Source organism: Zonotrichia albicollis, chromosome 15 (genome assembly GCF_047830755.1).
Source record: "Zonotrichia albicollis isolate bZonAlb1 chromosome 15, bZonAlb1.hap1, whole genome shotgun sequence".
In the NCBI taxonomy this organism is placed as follows: domain Eukaryota; kingdom Metazoa; phylum Chordata; class Aves; order Passeriformes; family Passerellidae; genus Zonotrichia; species Zonotrichia albicollis.
Window position 1 is genome coordinate 7957091 of NC_133833.1, and position 19524 is coordinate 7976614.

At 49.1% G+C, this 19524-nt stretch overlaps 1 protein-coding gene across 1 annotated transcript; it reads right to left on the reverse strand.

Moving 5' to 3' along the window:
- Positions 1-647: 647 nt before the first annotated feature.
- On the reverse strand, positions 648-18104 carry LOC141725192 (palladin-like). Its single transcript, XM_074552157.1, has 7 exons — positions 16287-18104; positions 5205-5278; positions 3849-3911; positions 3168-3309; positions 2509-2532; positions 1818-1937; positions 648-1105 (listed from the first exon to the last, which is right to left on the reverse strand). The coding sequence occupies exons 3-7, from the start codon at positions 3909-3911 to the stop codon at positions 849-851; spliced, it is 606 nt and encodes a 201-aa protein (XP_074408258.1). The 5' UTR covers positions 5205-5278; positions 16287-18104; the 3' UTR covers positions 648-848.
- Positions 18105-19524: the final 1420 nt, after the last annotated feature.

A 19524-nucleotide genomic window follows, 5' to 3' on the forward strand; every position in this document is an offset into this window, starting at 1 on the left:
CAGCTCTCCCTGTCCCTGACACACCGAGGGAATCCTCTGCTGGGCTTGGAGGGCTGAGCTGTCACCATTCCAGGCCATCACTATGTCTATAACCCCTGAGAAGCCCTCCAGAGATGGGGATGATGTCACCAATCCATGCTTTCCAACCTGATTTGCTTCTCTGGAGCAATCAAACAGGAGAACTGATAATGCAATAAGTGCACAGTGACTTGAGAGCTGCATTTGGGATGGAAATTGAATCAAGTCTTGTTATAAAATGAAATACTGAATTACTGGGGTAAGATCTCCATCTCCTGAGTGGGGAGTGTCCTGCCATGGCATGGGACAGTTTCCCTTCCATGCAGTGGGTCACTGGCTCAGTGCTTTTCCTCCACAGAGTGCTTTGCAATCCCTGTCTGCACCATGCTTACAGGATCTCAAGTTTATTGCTGTCTTCCAGAATAGGAAACAGAAACATGAGGTGATGCCACTTGGCCAAGGCCACCAAGGAAGGTGGTGGCAGCAGAATTGTACCTTAGGATTCCCCAGGTACTGTGATCTCTGCCTCATGCCCTGCTGTGGAGCCAAAGGTCTCCTAGAGGACAGCTATTTGGAGTGATGCTTTTAGGTTACACACAGACATAACTCCTGCAAACAACTCCTGATGCTTTAGGGGGTCATACCCTTGGTCAAATGGAGCTTGGGCTGTGACTGCCAGGCTGGTGCTGCACATTGTCATTGTCACCAGGCAAACAGCTCAGGCTGTGCCAGGTCCCTGTCAGGCTCACTGCAGTGTGGAGCTGGGATCCCTGGGCATTCATGCCCCAAGTGCTGCACACACCTGGCCCAGGAGTGTGAATTTCTCTCTCTTACCTCAGAGGTGAAGCCCGAGGTGAGTTCTCGTAAGCCCCACGGAGCTCCTCAGCCTGGCTCTTGGAGCTCTTCTGGCCCAGGCTGGAGGCTGCAGGGCCCAGCCCGGGGCTCTCGGGGCTGTAGGAGGGCACAGCAGCTGCCCCACGCTCCTTGGCCCCTGCCTGGCTGCTCCTGGGGAAGCTGGGCCTCTTCATGGAGACCTGCACAGCTGGCCTGGGGGCAGCACCACCAAAGCTGTCCAGCTCCTTGGCTCCTGCAAGTGGAATTGTCCCCGTGTCAGGTAGGAGCAGTGGTGGCTCACCAGGGCAGTGGAATTAGGTCAGGTGGGAGCAGTGGTGGCTCACCAGGGCAGTAGAAGCAGAATTGTCCCCAGGTCAGGTAGGAGCAGTGGTGGCTCACCAGGGGAGTAGAATTGTCCCCAGGTCAGGTAGGAGCAGTAGTGGCTCACCAGGGCAGCAGTGGGATGGGGAACTGGAATGTCTGAGCAGGAGGATCAGGCTCATTGTGCTCTGCACTGACTGAAACCAGCACGAGCCAAATCTGGCTCTGGCAGGGCTGGGGAGCTCTGGGCACATGCCAGGGGCTGTGCTGGTTGCAGAGCCAAACAGCTCAGGTGGAACCATAAACAAGGTATAGACACAGCCAATGTGTTGGCCAGGCTGGAATCCCTGGAGGGATGAAGCTCAGGGATGAGACCCCTCTGAGAGAGCAAACAGCAGCTCCACCTTGTCATCCTTGACCCAAGAAGAAGAGAGACCAAAAGCACAAACACAGAGCAATCTGCATCCAGCTCTAAGAGCTACCCAAGCAGAATGCTTTTTTTTTTGGGCATTTCTCTTCTCTTGAGCCTACAAAATTGTTTGGGTCTGGCTTCTGCTTGGGAGATATCTGTGATTCTGCCTGATGCTGAGCAGCAGCAAATTCTTTTGTGCTTAGTTGCTCAACACAGAAATCCATGTGCTTACCTGGGGAAACAGAGAGATGTGCACTGGATGCTGCAGACCCAAATTCATTTTCAGCTACACATTTAAATATTCCAGAGTCTTCTGGGAAAGCTTCTGTAATAACCAGGGTGCAGACTTCCTCTGAAATAAGATTCAGGTACGATGTTGTAGCACAAGAGGCAAATGTTAACCTGTAGGAGCTGCTCTTTACAGGACTCTTTACTTAGAGGTGGGGATTGGCACTAGTGCAAAAAATGATGTAGAGGGCATGGGAAGTCAAGGGGTTTAGAAGGAGAAAGGTTAAAGAAGAGTCTTCCTGTGACATTAATGAAACAAAGCATATTTTTGTGGTGTATTGGTTTTGATTTTTTAGTTGGTTATGTTTGTTCGTTGGTGGTTTTGTTTTGTTTTTTTTTTCTAAATTCTGTCATTTCTTGTGCAGGTTTAAAATATTATAGGTCAGAATGGTAGATATGCTTTCTCTTAGCACAAGGTACTCTTTGTTGGCTGAATGTAAAAGGATTGGTACCTTTTTCCAAGTGTTGTGGAAAAAAATCAGGGTGCTTGCAGCAAAAATAAGAACTTGACAGCTCTTGGCCTGACTGACTTTTGTCTTCTGGCTACCTTTGGACATTTTTGTTTTATTTTGGATGAGGTGGGAAATACTGAGTGTGGTGAGGAGTCTAACAAAAAATATGCACAGTGTACTTACCAGGAACTGCTGATGAACAAGCCTCTGTTCAAGATAAGAGAGAAAGAACTTCAATTATTATAAAGTCAGCATGGAAAAAAACCCAAACCCTCCATCCCTCACTCCCTTCCCCACCTCAGCTGTCACCCTGGTCACAAGGGAACCCTCTCCTTTCTGTCCATTACAAGGAATGGCATGTGGGTAGTGAAAGCTCAGGTGTGGCTGGGGAACCTTGGTACAAACAGCTCTCCACAGAGGTGATGCACAGAGAGTTCCACTGAGGTGATGCACAAAGAGCTCCACTGAATTTGGAGTTGGCTGCTGTGGGTTTGGCCCTCTGGAGCTCTGACCTTGTGCTTGGGAGTATAAGAACTGGTTTGAAATGAGGTTTTGCCTGTTCCCCCCGTGTTCGTCAGCAGTTCTAGCACATGGCAGCAGTGCCCCCATGGCTCAGCAGGGCTGTCATCAATAACCAACAGCCTGGAATCTGCCCCTGCTGGGCCTGACACTCAGGCAGTGCCAGGGGGAGAGCAGATTGTGCAGCATCCTGTGACTTGGGGCCATCTGATACTGTAAACTCTGCTCCCATCAACATCTCCTGGGTTTATAGCAGTTCTCATTCCCATCCTGCCCCTGTCCCAGAACAATATCTGTGCACCAGGAGCTGCAGCAGCACCTACTTTTCCTCAGGGTTCGGAAATCCGCAGAGTCCAGGATCTGGTCGTACTCCCTGTACCAGTGAACCTGCAGGGGGGGAGTGGAGTGGACACGGCACTCAAACACCACCAGCTGGCCCTTGCTGGCCCTTATGTTTTGTAGACCCTGGAGGAGAAAATATTTGTGTTAAATGCCTGATATAAGCATTTCCCCATATAAATATTTCCCCACTGAGGCATTTATTAGGACATGATACACCCTTCAGGGAGGAAGATGGTCCCACCTGTATTTTCAGTGGTATTACAACAGTTGTCTGAATTCTAAATGCATTTGCAGTGGGTTGTGAGTGGAATTTTTTTTCCAATACTCATTAAAGCCTTGTTTGTGCATTTAAATAAGATACAAATACAGGAAAAGCTTCTATTCCACTGGATGCAACATGATAAGGGTTGTTACAATGTGAGGTTCCCACTTCAGCCTCCTTTGCAGGAAGTAAATGAGATTAATTCCTGTAAGTGGCTCTGTCTGGATCGTTTACCAATTAAGATGTTAGTTTGATAACATCACTGAGGAAGTATGCTAGCTTTTTTGAATTGTAAATGAACCAATATTCCAGCCTAGCAATACCTTCTGATGGAACAAGAAAATGCAAAATCTAATGCTGGGAGTTGCAGGATGGGTTGCATTGTTCTTGTGCTCTTTACCTTTGTAAACACAGGTGTGGTTCCATAGGCAGACCCAGACAGGCTCAGCGAGGGACTCTGCATCTAGATGGCAAAGAAAAGAGATTTTTATAGATTGAGTTTCTCACATGCAGAAACCTAGCTGTGTTGCTGGCACTTTCCTTTGAAGGAGAAGAAGATTCAGGGTGTTTTATCTGTTGTTCACGTTCTGGGCTAGGAAATACCCCATGGAGAGTCTCCTCCACTCAGGTGCTTAAAAGGAAACAATTCCCTGTCTGCAGACACCAAGTGAGTGGGAAGAGGAGCTGATGATCAGTAAATGCTGCTCAGAGCTTTAAGCCAATTAATTGCCCACATCTTGCAGCCTCTGTGTGAAGATCAGTGCTGCTGCCAGAGCTGTTCCCTTCCACAGAGAGCCTGGCCTGGTTTAGCTGGTCCCAGGTCTGGCACCCCCTGCCTTGGGTCATGTCTGTGGTTGCTACAGTGAGGCTGAACATAGAGAAATGAGCAGGATTTTTCTGCTGTCCTGACATCCTCTGTTAAAGCTCAGCTGCCACAGAAGTTCCAGTAAGGCCTCTGATTAGGCAAGAAAGGCAGTTTTGAGGTAATTAAATATTTGCAGTGCCAGATATGTCCTTGTTCCATGGTGGAGTGTTGATGTGTACTCATCCCTGTCTCATTCAGCTTTGGAACCATGTGTCTTGCATATGAATGCACATTCTGAAGTGCTGCAACTGAAGTGCTTGGCCTTGTTTTGCTGTGACATTGGCCTTTTTTTACAACCTTATATTTGAAATAATCCATGTTTTCATCTCTTTCCCTCCCAGCCTTGGTTAAGATGTGAATGTGTCTCTAGGTGTTCTGACTTCCCCAGCTCTTGGCCACATTTGTGCTCTAACCCTCTGTTCTGAAGTGAATCTTTGAAGTGTAACTGTGACAGCCCCTTGGGCATTTCCAGCCCTGTCACCTGCTCCATCAGTTCCTGGCAATTCTGACCAGGAAATGTTCTAAACCAGAAAACCATTTTCCAGGGCTTAGGGTCCTTGATATTCATGCTGACCTTTGCCTCTTAGACTCTTGCTTAAGATGAGCCTGAGCTGATCCTTGCAAAATATTTCTAGGATGCTGTAAATAATAATTTAAAATATGTGTAAGCTGCTCTTTGAGTGTCAGTAGATAAGGCTGAGTTAAATTGGTGTAACTCTGGTGAACTGAATGGTTGTGAGAGACTGCACTGGCTGAGGAGCCAATGGACAGAAAAACACTGGTGGCTCTCTGCTTTTACCTAGTGTGTGGGGAAAAAAAACCAGGGCAGGACAGAGTCAGAGGCTTTAGGAGGCTGAGAATACTTGATCCAATAATATTTGGATCACTTACTGTGACATTCCTCTGGCCCTGACAGGATGCTGGGACTTGCAAGGAGGCTTAGCCTTCGGATTGACCCTGAGAACCTGCGGAGACAAACAGAAAGCAGTGTGTGTTTAGAGCCATCTCCTTTTCCTTACAGCACAGCAGTGACTGTTTGGTGAACTGGACATGGGCTGTTTGGGGTCACACAGAGGAAACAGAAGTGTCCTGAGTATTTGAGAGTGGGCTCAGGTCACCTCCAGAACATGGAGACACTGCAACAAAATTATTGGTATAGACCTCTATAAAAGACCCAAGTTACATGGATGGCTCCTGTCCAAGGTTATAGCATGAGGCCATCAACAGGGCTGAGCTGTGATGCAAGGGCTGCTGGATAATCCCAAACCCTTGGATGTGGGAGCAGGGCCTGGGAATGTTTTTGAGTTGCCCTGGGTTCCCACTGCAAACCAATCCTGGCTGGACTCCACCACAGATTCCCGTGGTGCTGCTTTCCAGTCTATCAGGTAACACTTGGTATAGCCAGTTTTCACAACCTGGAATCTGAATGATTTGGGCTTTCTCTATTTTGCCTCCAAAGAAAAAGGGTGATGAAAAATCAGATATGTTCAGATTGTGAAAGGAGTTCCTGGACTGATATATCTGTTTTAAAGAGTGTCCCATGCACCTGAGACACCATTAACAAAACTGCATTGGAGGATCATTGCCTCTTCTTTTTCTGCACAACAAAATACTTCATTATCCTCAGAACTGCCACCACTCTTCATGTTCCACTCTGTTTCCAAGTCCATGATCAGTCTGAGCTCACACAAAACATGCACAGAAGCAGAGAGCACAGAGGTTCCCCTGACAGAGGGGACTTGGCCATCTGTGGTGTGGGATCACGGAAGTGCTGAAGGAGGCATTGCACACACTGTGTCTGGGGCAAGGTCTTGGAGAGAGGCTGCTCTACTGAACTGGATAAGAGCAGCTCCTGACAAGTTTCCAGTATGATGAAAGAGGCACTGAACTTTAGCACCAAGCAGGAATAGCAGCAGCTCATGCGTTTGTGCTCAAGACAGTTCCTGGGTTGCGTGGCATCAGATCCTCGATGTGATCACTGCTGCTAAGAGCTCCTGACGTGGCAGAGACCATGGCCAAGGGATGGTGCTGTCAGGGCTGTGCGTGTGCCTGGCCTGATGCCCTGTGACATACCAGGCAGCCAGTGTTCCCACAGCAAATGCAGGCAGCTCTGCGTGGGCTGCTGCAGCTGCCAGAGCTTGAGAAAGGCTGGGGTAACTTCTCATCAGGGCAGATCCTGTCAGTTCAGCTGAGTGAAGACCCCATCACTGGGAATTCTGCTTGTTCTTGGCTGCTGCAGGTGTGTACTAAAAAGCAGAAGCCATCCTTGAAATCCACGTTGCTGGCAGCACCTCTGTTTGTAGACAAACCCATCCTTCACACACATGGCTCACGTTGGATGCTCTGTTCTCACCTCTTCTTGTGTGGTCCCTCTGTTGCACAGTTTGCTTCCCATGAGTGTGTTGGATCTCACTGTTAATATTAGGTTTAGGTAAAGGAGAGTTCATGGGAACAGATAAAAGGCTTATGAGCTTCAGTGCTGGGACAGCCACTGCTTTAGCCTGGTTTTGATTGAGACCTGAGGGCTGAGGATACTTAGTAAACCAGGAGACTCTCAAGACTGCTGAACGTGATGGCTGGTGCTGCTTTAAAGGGCAGAGTGTATTTGGGAGAGTAAATGCCCTGAGAGCATTTGGGCACTGGCTGCAATGCTGACAAGCTCTGCCACTGCTAATTGGTTTCACGTGGTTGAAATTGTGGGCTTCTGTAGGAGGCCAAAGCTGTCCTGTGTGTGTGGCACTCCAACTCAGCAGTACAAATGAGAGGAGGTCGTTCAGCTTCCAAGAAAACGCTGGAAGGTCACTCTGAGGGATCTGTTTTTCTCTCTGGCACATCTCCTTTTCCTTATGAGTGATGCTCCTGGCTTCTGTAGCTGTCAGTTCTCAGACTTCTGAGCTCCTGATCCCACATCTGAGGACCTCTGAGTGTGACCTGCCCCTCTGCCTGTGTTTGCCTTGCTAAGCAGAGAGGTTTTCTATAGCAGGTTAGCAGACCTTGTTCCCTGTGAGGGTGGTGAGGCCCTGGCTCAGGGGGCCCAGAGAAGCTGTGGCTGCCCCATCCCTGGAAGTGTCCAAGGCCAGGCTGGATGAAGCTTGGAGCAATCTGGGATAGTGGAAGGAGTCCCTGCCCATGGCAAGGGAGTTGAGATGGTCTTCAAAACCCTTTCCAACCCAAACCATTCTGTGATGTTACTAGTCTGTGAAGAGTCATCACCCTACAATTTACGCCCTTGAAAGAATATCTAACCAAGGTTTTACCTTGGTGAGTCACTCTAGCAGTCCTGGTGTCTCATGTAAATGTCAACCTTTACTTAGTGTAACTCTAGATCTTTGTGAAGGGGACAGAATTAGAGTCAGCCAAATGAAGAGTCCAAGGACCTTTGCAACCCAACACCAGGATGATTACAAGGTACATCCAGATCATGCTGTTGACACAAACCGTGACGACGACGCTCTGGCATTACCTGAATAGCTGACATGGCTGCAGAATTATGCTATGGGCAACACTGGGACAAATTTAACACGGGGCTAGGAAAGTATTAAATCTGCACAGAGCCCTTTTGCCAGGTGTTTAGATCATGGAAAACACATTAAGTCTGTTTTAGGAACAAGACGAGCATCTGCTGGATCTGAAATACACTGCATTGCAAAGAGTGTGGAGAGGTGAGGAGCACATTGAAAATTTACACTTAGGAGTGAGGCAGAGCTAAACTGCAACACCACACTGATGTACCAGCTTGTCTTTTATTTGAAAAGCAGTCTTGAGTAGATACACAGGATAGCAACTTCCAATCACTTTGGAAATGCTGCATTTTGCAAACCATCTGCACGTACCTGATGGTGCTACTCATTTTCACAGAGGTGTTCAAGCTTTGTGAGGGTGTGCCAGACTCTTGGGTGTCTTGTGGCACTACTCTAGGGCTTAACAGAGATATGAATAAGTCTGCAGAGAACGAGGCTGTCCCAGTGGCAGTGGGCTGCAGAAAGCTCAGTCTGGAGCTGTATTTCTTCTGTGCCATATGGCTATCACCACTTCGTAGTGAGCTCTCTAGTTGTGAGCCCCTCAGTGGTGTGAATGTGTTATTATAAAGTGGCTTCTCTGTTGCTCCTGGGGTGTGAATAATGAGACTCCAGTAGGAAGTGAGAAAAGAGTGATTTTATTTGCTTCTCTTTCTACGCTCCAAGAATCCTGAGAGGATCAGTTGGACTGCAGAGACTGTTGTGATTTGTGGAACAATTTCTTAAAATCACTGCTCATCAGGTGGGGAGTAGGGCAGGCTTGTGTCAGCTGGGATATTCAGAAAATAATCAAATAGCTGAAAGAGGTTATTGTAGCCATTGATGAGTTATTCACAGAAACTGCAGAATCCTGGTTGGATGTGAAGCTTGCTGAGAGTTTTTCTAAATTGTGGAAATGCAGCTGAGTATGTCTCAAAGACCTCTTTTATTTTAGGCATATTTTCTGAACAGTTAGCACCGAAGAGCACAATTTCAGAGGCTCGTTTTCTGTGAATTCAGCTTTTAATGCCTGCCATGAAACAGGTTGGAGATTTGCATCTCAAAGTTGTGTCTGGCACTCCTGTGGACATTTCCATACACGTTTGGGAAGGGCAGAAAGCTGTGCTGGCTTTCAAGGACAGGCTCCCTCTGGAATTAGCAAGGACTGTCAAGCACGGACACCAGCATGGCAGCTGGAATGAGTGTCCTGGGTTTCATGCTTCAAAGCCACTGCTAAGTTTAAGCTGGGTCTGTCTATATTACAGAGCAAGTGGTGCAAAGAAAAGAGCATCAGCTCTCAGAATGTAATGCCATTTGAACAATAACTTCAATATAGGAAAGAGCACAGTGGAAAGCTTAATTTTGGAACTGGTTAAGGCAGGTCCCCAATGAGATGGTGAACAAACACACCCAGCGTGTGGCTCACATGGTGCTGTATTGCATGTGGGTGCAGGTGTGCACATACCCAGGGTGCTTGTGCTCACAGGCACGTGTCCCACTCCAAGAGCAGTGTGAAGAGATGGGATCACAATATCTGCCCACTCAAATCTCCTTTTGGTTGCCTGGAGGTGCTTGGGGCAGAGCAGGGCCCTGGCAGGGCTCGGGGGCCGCCTAGCGAGAGGGACAGGCTGGGAGGGCTCTCACACCAGGGCCTCATCCAGCACCTGGGACACGCTCACACCCCAGGGCTGAGGGGAATTAATTTTATCCCTCGTGCTGCATGCCTCCTCTGAGCACAGCTGTTTCTCAGGGCTGGAAAATCCTGGCTTTCCCTCCCCTTATTTGGATAACAGCTGAACTGCTGACAGATATTGGACACTTGAGTCAAACTGGAGTTCCTAGAACCAAGTGACTAAATCCCCTTTTAAGCACCGACATTAAAAGACGCTTCGAGCTTATTTTAAGAGATGCTAAGCTTCCACTTGAAGTCATGAGGCTCCATACTTGTTAAAGTATATTCATGTCAAACAGAAATCCTGCTAATTTCCTTCCTTTCTTCCCTGTAAGAAAACCCGGCCCTGCCCCACTTCATTGCATGCCAGAGCATTACAGAGCTGTAGGAGGATTTTGAGCCCAGACTGCCTGACATGTGAAGCTGCAGGCCCTGGGATGAAGGCTCTGTGCCCGTGGCTGTGACCTGCAGAGGATGTGCAGGTGTGAATGCAGGCAGCAGCACTTGGGCAGTCTCTGGGCATCCTGTGCCTGCTGCTCTGTGCTGCATCTTTGGCATTCCCATGGTGCAGGCACATCCCTGAGGCTGTGTTTGTGGAAGCTGAGGGCTCCCTGTGTGAATCCTATGTGCCATGGAAAGAATGTTGCTTCAAGAACCTGTGAACGCTGTCTCTGCAGTTAGGATGCTGTAACAAAGCTAGATGGAATTCTTTCCTGAAAGCTGCAAGGGAACACCCACAGTGTCTCATTCTCCAGGATTCCTGCTCCCTAAGAAGTCAGAGTTAGTGTGAGTGGGTGCCCTGGGGCAGGGCAGGGCACAGCTCTGAGCCATCCAGCCCTGTGCTGGGGTCTGCTCCTGCTGCACATCCTGCCTGTGCTGGAGGGCATCGATCCCATCCCAGCCCTGCCTGTCCCTGCACACTGCTGCAGGGTGTCATTCCCATTCCCACAGGATGCTGATGCAGCAGAGCCTTGTGGCTGCATTTCTCTTCACAGAGAAAAGCAAGGCACAACTTCCCAAGGATATTTTCTGGGAATTGCAGCGAGCAGATGAGAAAGAAAAACCAATTCTTATCTCATTTGCTGTGCCTGTGTTTGTGCATAAGTGGAATCCCTTGTGGAAGATTGTTTACCTGAAGGGAATTGCTGATTGGAGTCTGGTGTGAGAGTTTTGATTCACTGGCCACTTGGATCCAGGTCTGTGTGGTGAGACTGACAGGCACGAAATTCTGGTCAGTTGAGTGCTTGGCAGATTCATTTTAGATGTAGTGTAGTATAGCATAGAATAATATAGTACAATAAAGTAATTAATTTGCCTTCTGATGTCAATGGAATCCACCTTGTCTTTCTCCTCTTCATCCGGTTGCCCTGCATTTGCTATAGATCCTCAGCCATAAAAAAAACCTCACAGTGTTTTATTTTAAGGTAGAAGTTGTGCCATGCACTGCTCAGGCAGGGAGTGGGCGACCTCCCCAGCACAGCCCAGTGACTCTGCTGCACGTCAGAGGGAGGATCAGGTTAGCAGGGCCAGAGAGGAGGGAAGGAGCCTGTCCTGCCCCATGCTCCGTGTGGGGCACACCTTCCAAGGAGGTGGCTGTCATTGCAGCAGGCTGAGGAGATGGGAACTGTGTGACCAGTGCAGTAAGTGTGACTCATGGCTTTGCTATCCAGTGCCCCAGGGATGACTCTGCTGCCCTGGCTGTACCCTTACTTTGCATTTTCTGCAGCGAGTTCTGATCTCCACTGGCCCCAGACCACACCTGTTACATGTCCCTTCTTCAGGAAGAAGGAATTTTTGTGAACAGCACTGCAGGAATTGCAACTGCTACAGCACCCTGTAGCACAGGATGTCTTTGCTATAGTAGTAATTACCAAAATGGAGAAAAAGCCTTTTCTGTCCCCAAACATCATGATTTTACTTAGCTGATTTCATTTGCATGGGGATAAAAGGAAAGTGTGTCCTCAGATGGGAACACATTCAAATGGGATGTCTCCAGAGTGACAGCAGCAGCTCTGTTGCACTCAGATGCAAATAGGAATGTGGGGTAGCTTTTGCAGCGCCTGCATAACATTTTTCTCCCCAGTGCTATGCAAAGCAGCACGTGCCTGCTGTAGCTGCTGTCATCTCCTGTCACACAGGTGTCCCTCGAGTGGTTACTGACTGGTGCTCTGATGCTGCTGCCTGTAAACCTGAAATCATCAAAGCTGGCAGATCCAGAGATGAACAAAGCTCCTGAGCCTGCTGAAATGTCAGATCTGTGTCCCAGGGCACGTCAGGCTCCTGAGCTGCCTGTGCTGCTGCTGTAGGAGGCTGCAGTGAGGGCAGGCAGTGACAGTGGTCCATGGGAGCTGCTCCCAGCAGTGCCCCAGGCAGGGGAGCTGTGCACAGACACCTCCATCACCTCTCTTTAGGGGGACGCAGTATGGGTAAATGAAGGTGGTATAGAATGTAATGTTATCCCCTAAAGACTTGCCGCTGAACCAATTGCTAAAAGATTAGGAACAGGTCTGATGTTAATGGGCCACAGCTGTAGCAAATAAGAACGGTGTTTTAAAAGGGTGGATTGGTGGGAGCTGCAGTTGTTGGCTGTGCTCTGAGGAAGAAGGAGCCAGTGCTCAGGGGAGCAGCCTATGAGAAACATCGAGGAGGTATGAAACTCTGGAGATATAGAACCTTAGCATAGAACTCTTGATATATAAGACATCACCTCTCAGCTGTGGCCTCAGTGAATTGTGGCCCAGAGATCCGGTCCCAGCTCATCTCCATCAGCCCTGCTCACCCTGGGACAGGCAGTGCCAGTCCCTCCAAAGCAGAGCAGAGTCAGGGGTGAGATCTTAACCAGCACAGTCAGCCAGGAGCCTGGGTGCTGCGAGGGGTGCTATTTAAAGCTCTCTGGTTTCTGGTTTCCCTGACACTCCAGGAGATGTTTTTAGCCCACTGGTCAGAGAATTGTCTGTCTGGGCTGCTGAGAGGTGATGCCGTGTCCCTGTGGTGGCGGTGCAGGGTTCTGGCCAGAGGTGCCTTTCCAGAGGCACTCAGCAGTGTTGGGGTTCCCCCAGGAGTTGGGGGGTTTGTGCTGAGCCTGTGAGCCCCAGGAGCAGCTGCTGGGCATCAGGGATGTATAACCTGGCTCCCTCCATGCAGTGCAGTGTTGTGGGGAGTGGGAGGAGAGAACAGGGTTGGGGTCTCTGGCCAGATCCTGCCCAAGCTCTTCCCTCTGCTGCCCCCTGAGCAGCAGAGTAACCTCAAGCCCCTCTCAAATGGTGCTGGAGCAGGCTGTGGGTGCTGTGCAGCGATACCAACACAAGGAGGGCATTTTTAATAATTTTTTTCCTCTGCAAGGGCCTTGCAGAGGCTGGAAGGCTGCTGTGCAGTGGGGCAGAGCTGGGGCCTCTTAAATACTTGTTTGCAGGTCCTACCCCTGATTTCTTCACCAGAGGAGCTGGGGCAGCTTCAGCATCTAAAAGAGGATTTCAGTCTACACCAAGAACTCAGATTCAGCAGCAGGACTCATGGTAATTATCCAAAACTACTGGGAGTCAGAATGCACCACATAACCAAATCAGGGAGAACAGCCTACTGCATGTGCTGCAGCATCACCACAAAACTCAGAGCAGGCACCTACCTCTTGCACTGTAAAATGGGGTAAATAAAACTATTCCTGTCTGGAAGCTTTTGCACAGAGCATGAATTGTGCATTTAAAAAGTCTAAATAACCAGGATATTGCAAGCACTGTAGTTTGGAAGCCTGTGTGTAGAGCTGAGGTGAAGACTATGAAGCAGTTAAAGGTGCCAATTCCCCAAAACATCATTGTTCAAATTGCCTAAATTAACCTGTCACTGTACAGTCAAAGGCAGCCTTTTATAGGGAAATAACTTTACAAACCCCAAGCCATTTCACAGAAAATTGAGCTGGCAGAAAGGATTGCATAAAATTAAATAACTTGCGCAGATGTTTCTTGAATGAAAAATGAGTTCTAATGGTTATTGTCTGTGCCCAGCAGGCATCAAGACTGTGCCATCCAAGCTCTCCAAACACCTCCTGTGACAGTGCCACGTGCCCAAGGAGGAGCAAAGGTTGGTTTCAATGAATTCTGTGGGATTTGGGCTCCCACAGACCCCCAGTGCCCAGCTGGTGCCAGGCAGAGACTGCTTACAGCCAGCAGCCCATGGGCAGTGTCTGCACAGCCAAACCCCCCCAGAAATAGGAGCAGGCTAATTTTAACTCCAGGGACAGCATTTGATATGGAAGCAGCTGGTGTCATACAAAACTCTGGGGCTGTGAGCAGCCCGAGTGCTCGGCTGCAGCAAATCTGTTCATTTCCACCCAAAGGCCACCAGCAGCCAGGCCTGATTTTAGCCTGCACTTGGCTCATTATAAATCAGAGCTGTACATTTGTAACCATAGACCATGCTGTGCCCAAACTCCCAGATTTTAATGCCATTTCTTTAGAAAAGTGAGGCATGGAAAGAATGCCTCACTCTTCTAAAGAAATGGACTTAAAATTAAAACGGAATTAAATACCTGTTTCTCTCACCCTGTAATCATTTATGTTTTACCTGTTTGTGTTTGCCACTGCTGAAAAAGTTTCCTGGTCACACTCCCTGTGCTCCCCTCTTGTGAAAAGGTGTTCTACAGTGAAAAGTTCCTTTGCTAGACATCATGCTAACTGCCAAGAGCACATCTAGGCAGTGATCTCAGCGTGTGCTTGGATTGCCTTCTTTTTGGCAGCTAACACAAACTTTCTGGGTAGAAAACTCCTAAAATACAGAAGGACTTTAATTTCCTGTCTTCTGGAGAGTGGCAGAGGTAGCATATGTGCCAACATTCAGCTCAGGTGTCCCACAAGCAATTGAAATGACTTAATTATTGGAAAGTCTCTCAAAATCAAAAAATGCCTGATTTAATGTGTACCCAGCTGCATTGGGAAGTTGTCACTAGTACAGCCATGTCAGGGTGGCTTTGTGCTACAGGCCTGGCACCCAGCAAGGGGCTGTCCCCTGCCCTGTGCAACCTTTGGAAATTAGGAAATGCCAATAAAAAGCATGTGAGGCACAGCAGAGCTTTGTGTCTGCCTGCCCTCCCTGCTAAAAATGAGAAGTTTGCTTCTGCTTAGAGAAGTGGTCAGTAAATGAGCTTGAAATGATAAATTAGGTTTGAAATGTTATAAAAGGTTAAATTAGCAGCAGAGGTAGAGGAGAGTTACAGTTCTTGTTAATTGTATTTGTGGGAAGTGGACAAAATTCCTCTCTCAGGCAGTGAGGACACCACTCAATTTTCTTGGTGCCTTTTGCAACAACAGAGATTGATTTCTCTAGGAGATACCAGTGTTAGGGACAAAGTTCTTGGATACCCCAAACCTACTAATTAATGAATCCAAAAAGAAAAACATGAAAAGGAAATACTTAGAAAACAAAGGGAATTAAGTTCATTTCAAGGGGCAGTGTTTGCCTCACACCCTGATCTGCTGAGGAAATCCTTGACCCAGCAGCTCCTTTGGAGGCTCCACACTCCCATCCACACTTGGCCATTGCCACAACCCTCTGGATTAAGCCTACAGGTGTAGGGGGATAGAATATAAGAAAATAAAGATAGTGTAGAAAGCAATCTCACCCCTAAGGAGTTGCAGCTGGGTTAATTATCAAAGATTAGCAGCAGGCCTGACTTTACTAGGCCACAGCTGTAAGCAATGAGAAGAAGAGTGCTGTACAAGAGTGGGGTGGCTGGGTGAGAGGGGAACTGGAGTCAGTGGCTGCTTTGTGAAGAAGAGTCAGTGCTCTGAGGACTGCCCACGAGAAACACCAAGAAGGTTTGGAACTTTTGTGACAGGAGACAACAGCATGGATCCCCTGCGATGAGATGGCAACATTCAGACCTGGGCCAGGTGCTGATTGTGCTCTGGGGCTGGGCTGTGGCTCCTGGAGGGCACTGCCCAGCCCTGCCCATGGCCTGAGGTCACCCTGTGCTGCTGCAGGGGCACAGACAGGCTGTCCCCCTTGGCTGTGGCACAGGAGCAGCCAGTGATGTGTTCTGGTGGCACAGGGCTGGACAGGGAACTCCTGAACTTCTGTGGCTGTAGATGATGCGCTGGCAGAGAGTCAGAGCAGCCTGAGCTGCTGCAGGGTGGAGCACAGGGGGAAAGGCTAAATCCACATCCCACTGCTGTGGTTCTGGTTACCTGCATTGCCTACAGCTCTCAGTGCTCTGAAAAGGCACCACTGAGAAGCTGTGTTATAATTTCTGGCCACTTTTTCCCCTGGAGCTCTTTTCTCTTTCCCTGCCCATGAGCCACGTTTAGGAGCAGGCTGTGGAGCCCTGTGCCCAGCATAGCCCACACCACAGCTGAGGGTCCTGGGGACCATTTCATCTGCCCTCAGGACACTGAATGGAGCACTGGTGGATTGGCTGCTTGCAGAGCACCTCAAGAATGAAGTGAGACATTTGAGGGGGCAGAGCTCCTTGTGGCTTCACCCCTTGTGCCCCTGCTGGGGTTCCCTGGTGGGCAGTGGGGTTCTCTCCTGCTCTGAAAGCACAATATTTCTGTGTGCCAGGTGAGAGAGAGTGATGCAGGCAGCAGGGCTGAGCCAAGGATTTGTGGGCTTGGAGCTCCTGACTTGCCTGGATGCTCAAATCCCCACCCTTGATGAGCCCAAAGGTAAGAGCAGAGCTTGGTGTGCTAGCAAGGGGAATGCTGCTCTCTGAAAAGGAAAATCATATCCCTGCCTCTGTTCCCCACCTCTGAAAAGCATCAAACATCCTGAGAACATGGTTAATATGAAAATAGAAATTAAAGTGTTACTCACCTCTGTAAGCCATCAGCTGGGGTTTGGGGCTCCTGCTGCCAGCAGTTTGTGTCAGTGCTGAGTGTTGAAGTGGAAAGTCTCCTCTCCAGCAGCTCCCTCTGAGGTCTGAGGCTGTCTGGGGTGGTGGGTTACATTTCTAATGTTCACATCCCTGCTTGTGAGTGATGGCATGGCGGGAATGTCAGCTGTATGGGAATAAACTGCAGCAATTTATTCCCTCCAGCCTGCTTGAAAGTCAACAGGGTGGCACCATTAGCTGAACAAAACAGGTCCAGTGTTGTGAGATACAAAGGTGGCCAGATCCATAATTGCCTATAATTTGAAATGCTAATAGCCCAGAGTGCTGGAAAGGTGCCAGCTCAGGTTGATTGTGGCTCTCCACATTGAAAGGGAAGTGCAGAAAAACTTCATTAGAAGCAGGACTCTCTTATGCAGATCTGGAATGTCAAGAATTCCCTATTCACTTGAGATAGAAAGAAAACCTGAGCTTCTTCCCAGATGCTGAGGAATGCAGGGAGGTGTCTCGGTGGAGCCAGGGGGGTCTGGCTGGCTGGAGCAGCCTCAGAGCTGCGGGGTGAGGTTTGTAGGGGCTGAGGGGATGTGGTGATGGGCAGGGCACTGCACACCTGCATCTCACACCTGGTGCTCTGAGGAGTCCTGGGGAGCAAGGTTATCTCTAAAGGGGAGAGCTGTGTCCCTCAGTGTCCCTGCAGCAGCTCTAGGGGGCTCCTGTGCCCCAAACCCTTGGGGGAATTGCTTTGTGTGATGATGCACAAAGGGCAGGATCCCCACACAAAGCTGCCATTGCTCTGTACCTCTAAACAAATTGGTTCCTGTCTGGCCCCTCAGCAGTGCCCTTCCCTGGCTGGGCTGGGTTATCCTGCCCAGGCTTGGCTTGGCCAGCCTTCAGCAGCTGTGTGGCCATGGAAATAACCCAGCTGCTTTGCAAAACCCTGCCCAGCAGGTGAGGTACTGAATAATTATTTACCTGTTGTGGGATTCCCCAGATTCTCAGTTTGAAACATGACTTGTGGTTTGCTTTCCTGCAAGCACAAACCCTCAGAGTTTCCTGTTGCCTTCCTTTGCTTTATTCACACTGAGGCCCAGAAGCTGTGCAAAAAGGTATAAATGACTTTTGGCTAAAGCATCACTCCTGGCACGGTTATTAATGGTGGTTTCTACACTTTTTGTGCCATTGCAAATCATATCCAGACCATTTGGGCTCAAGGATGGGATGGGTCCTGCCTGTACCACTGGTTATGGTGTAGGGATGCTCTCCCCTTCTTCTGGAAATTGTGCCACAAGTCAATGGGATTTACTTGGATCCCCTCACCAGACAATCTAGCCTGAGGAATTTAAACTATTATTCACCTCTTGGGGGAGTGATTCCCAGATGAACTTTTGGAGCTTTTCGAATGCAGGGGTGGTGGGAAGAGACTGGCTATTCCAGCCATCTTAAACCCTTCCCAAAATGGAAAAGCAGCAGGTGCAAAGGCCACAAATGCTGGGGCCCTCCTTCCTGAATGGCTTTGTCAAGGGCCTCTGAAGTGACATTTCAATTTATACATCAGATTCTGAGGCAGATGAATAGGGACTTCTTTTTAATTTTAATTTTTTTTTTTCAGAGAGATTTCTGAATGAGGAATGCAGGTAACAAAAATCTTCTTGTTGAGATGAGATGTGCCTGTGGAAAGACTGGGTATCTGCAGTGGCAAGTTGGTGTGTGAGGTGGTTTTGACTGTAAAAATTGAATTAATTCTGACTGTTGTATCCAGAGTTTAGGCAGGAACTCCTCACTTCCTGAGGAAACCCAGCTCATCTTTCACCCCTGTGTGAAGGAGCTGGGCACAAGCAGGTGTTTGTGTCACAAGGGAACTGGTGATGTGTTAGTGCTGGGAATTTCGGGAGAGAGGAGCTCCAGGTAGGCTGGCACACCCAGCAGTGTTTCCCAAAGAGCTCCAGGTTACCTGTGGCAGTGACAGGCTGGGTGTGCCAGGGAGGCTGTGCCAGGACAGCTTCTGCACCCACTGCAGGGCTGGGCAGGGTGGGGACATTGCTGGGGACAGCCAGGGCTCTACTCCAGGGCAGGGCAGAGAACGTGGTTGCAAGTTGGACATCACCATTTGAGAGAGAGGAGAGCCTCAGACAGGGCAGAGAATGTGACTGTGAATTGGACATCACCATTTGAGAGAGAGGAGAGCCTCTGGGAGGTTTCAGTGCATGGAGGTGTCATTGTCGCAGCCTGGCTGGTGTTCCAAGGCAGCAGAGGGGCTGTGAGGGGGTCCTGGCAGCCCCCCCAAGCCTCCCCTCCTGCCTTCCCACCCAGGGGACTCCACGTGGGTGGCAAGCTCTGTATGCTCTGCCAGCTTTGGCTGGTTGCACTCCATCAAACCTGTCTGAAACTGGACTCATCAGGGGACTCAGCCAAGTCTGGTTAAACTGAGCCAAGCCTGAGACCAGCATGGGCTGGGCTGCCTTCACCTGCACCAGCACACTGCTCCAACCCCGAATTTGGGCTGGTGCTCTGGACCCTGTCCTTGGGTTCCTCTGGCCTCAGAGCAGCAGTGCAGGTTCCTGTGAGGGCCCTGTTTGGACAGCAGGGACACATTTGACCTTTCTGCTGACATTGTTGTTCCATTTAAGATCTGATGTTCTCAGTGAGCCAAACAGATCAGTAGTTTAACCTAGGTGCTTATCATGGGCATCTTGTAAATTCAGATTATCTCTGACCACATTGGCCAAATACTCTTTTAAATTATGCTGGTGCATATTGAGCAAGTGTGGTGGAAAAGGAGTGCAGAGGAGCAGGAGCAATTTGGAACTTTGCTGTGGCATTGCTGGCAGATACCCTCAGTCATCTGTCAGTATTAACTTTTGAAAGCAGCTTAGCAGAGGTGCCTGCTTGCCCTCCACATGCTGAATCCCAGGAACAATATTTTAGTGGGGAGACTGGCTAGGCTCAGATTAAAAGTGTTGCAATAAAGGCATTACTGGATGCTGCCTGGAGGCACTGCTTTATTGGGTGCTCTTACAGCTCTCTTAGTGCTGCTTTCTGGCAGCATTCCCTGGGGTTTCATTTCAGGTATTTTGATGTATCTAATGTATTTTCCATTGTAATTTAAGCCTGTGCCAGTCTGGGCTATACAGATTTGTCTATAGGCAGCTTGAGGAGGGGTGAACATTGTTGAGTGCTTGCCAGCCCTGGGTGGGACACTTGCCCTGATATCTATAGTCTGTG

Bases quoted from the DNA above. Each gene is read 5' to 3' on its own strand.
- LOC141725192 (XM_074552157.1), bottom strand. From the start codon at position 3,911: ATGCAGAGTCCCTCGCTGAGCCTGTCTGGGTCTGCCTATGGAACCACA. The intron at 3,310-3,848 runs GTAAAGAGCACA...TTTCTCCTCCAG, and splicing joins CCACACCTGTGTTTACAAAG to GGTCTACAAAACATAAGGGC. The intron at 2,533-3,167 runs GTAGGTGCTGCT...TATCTTGAACAG, and splicing joins TTTCCGAACCCTGAGGAAAA to AGGCTTGTTCATCAGCAGTT.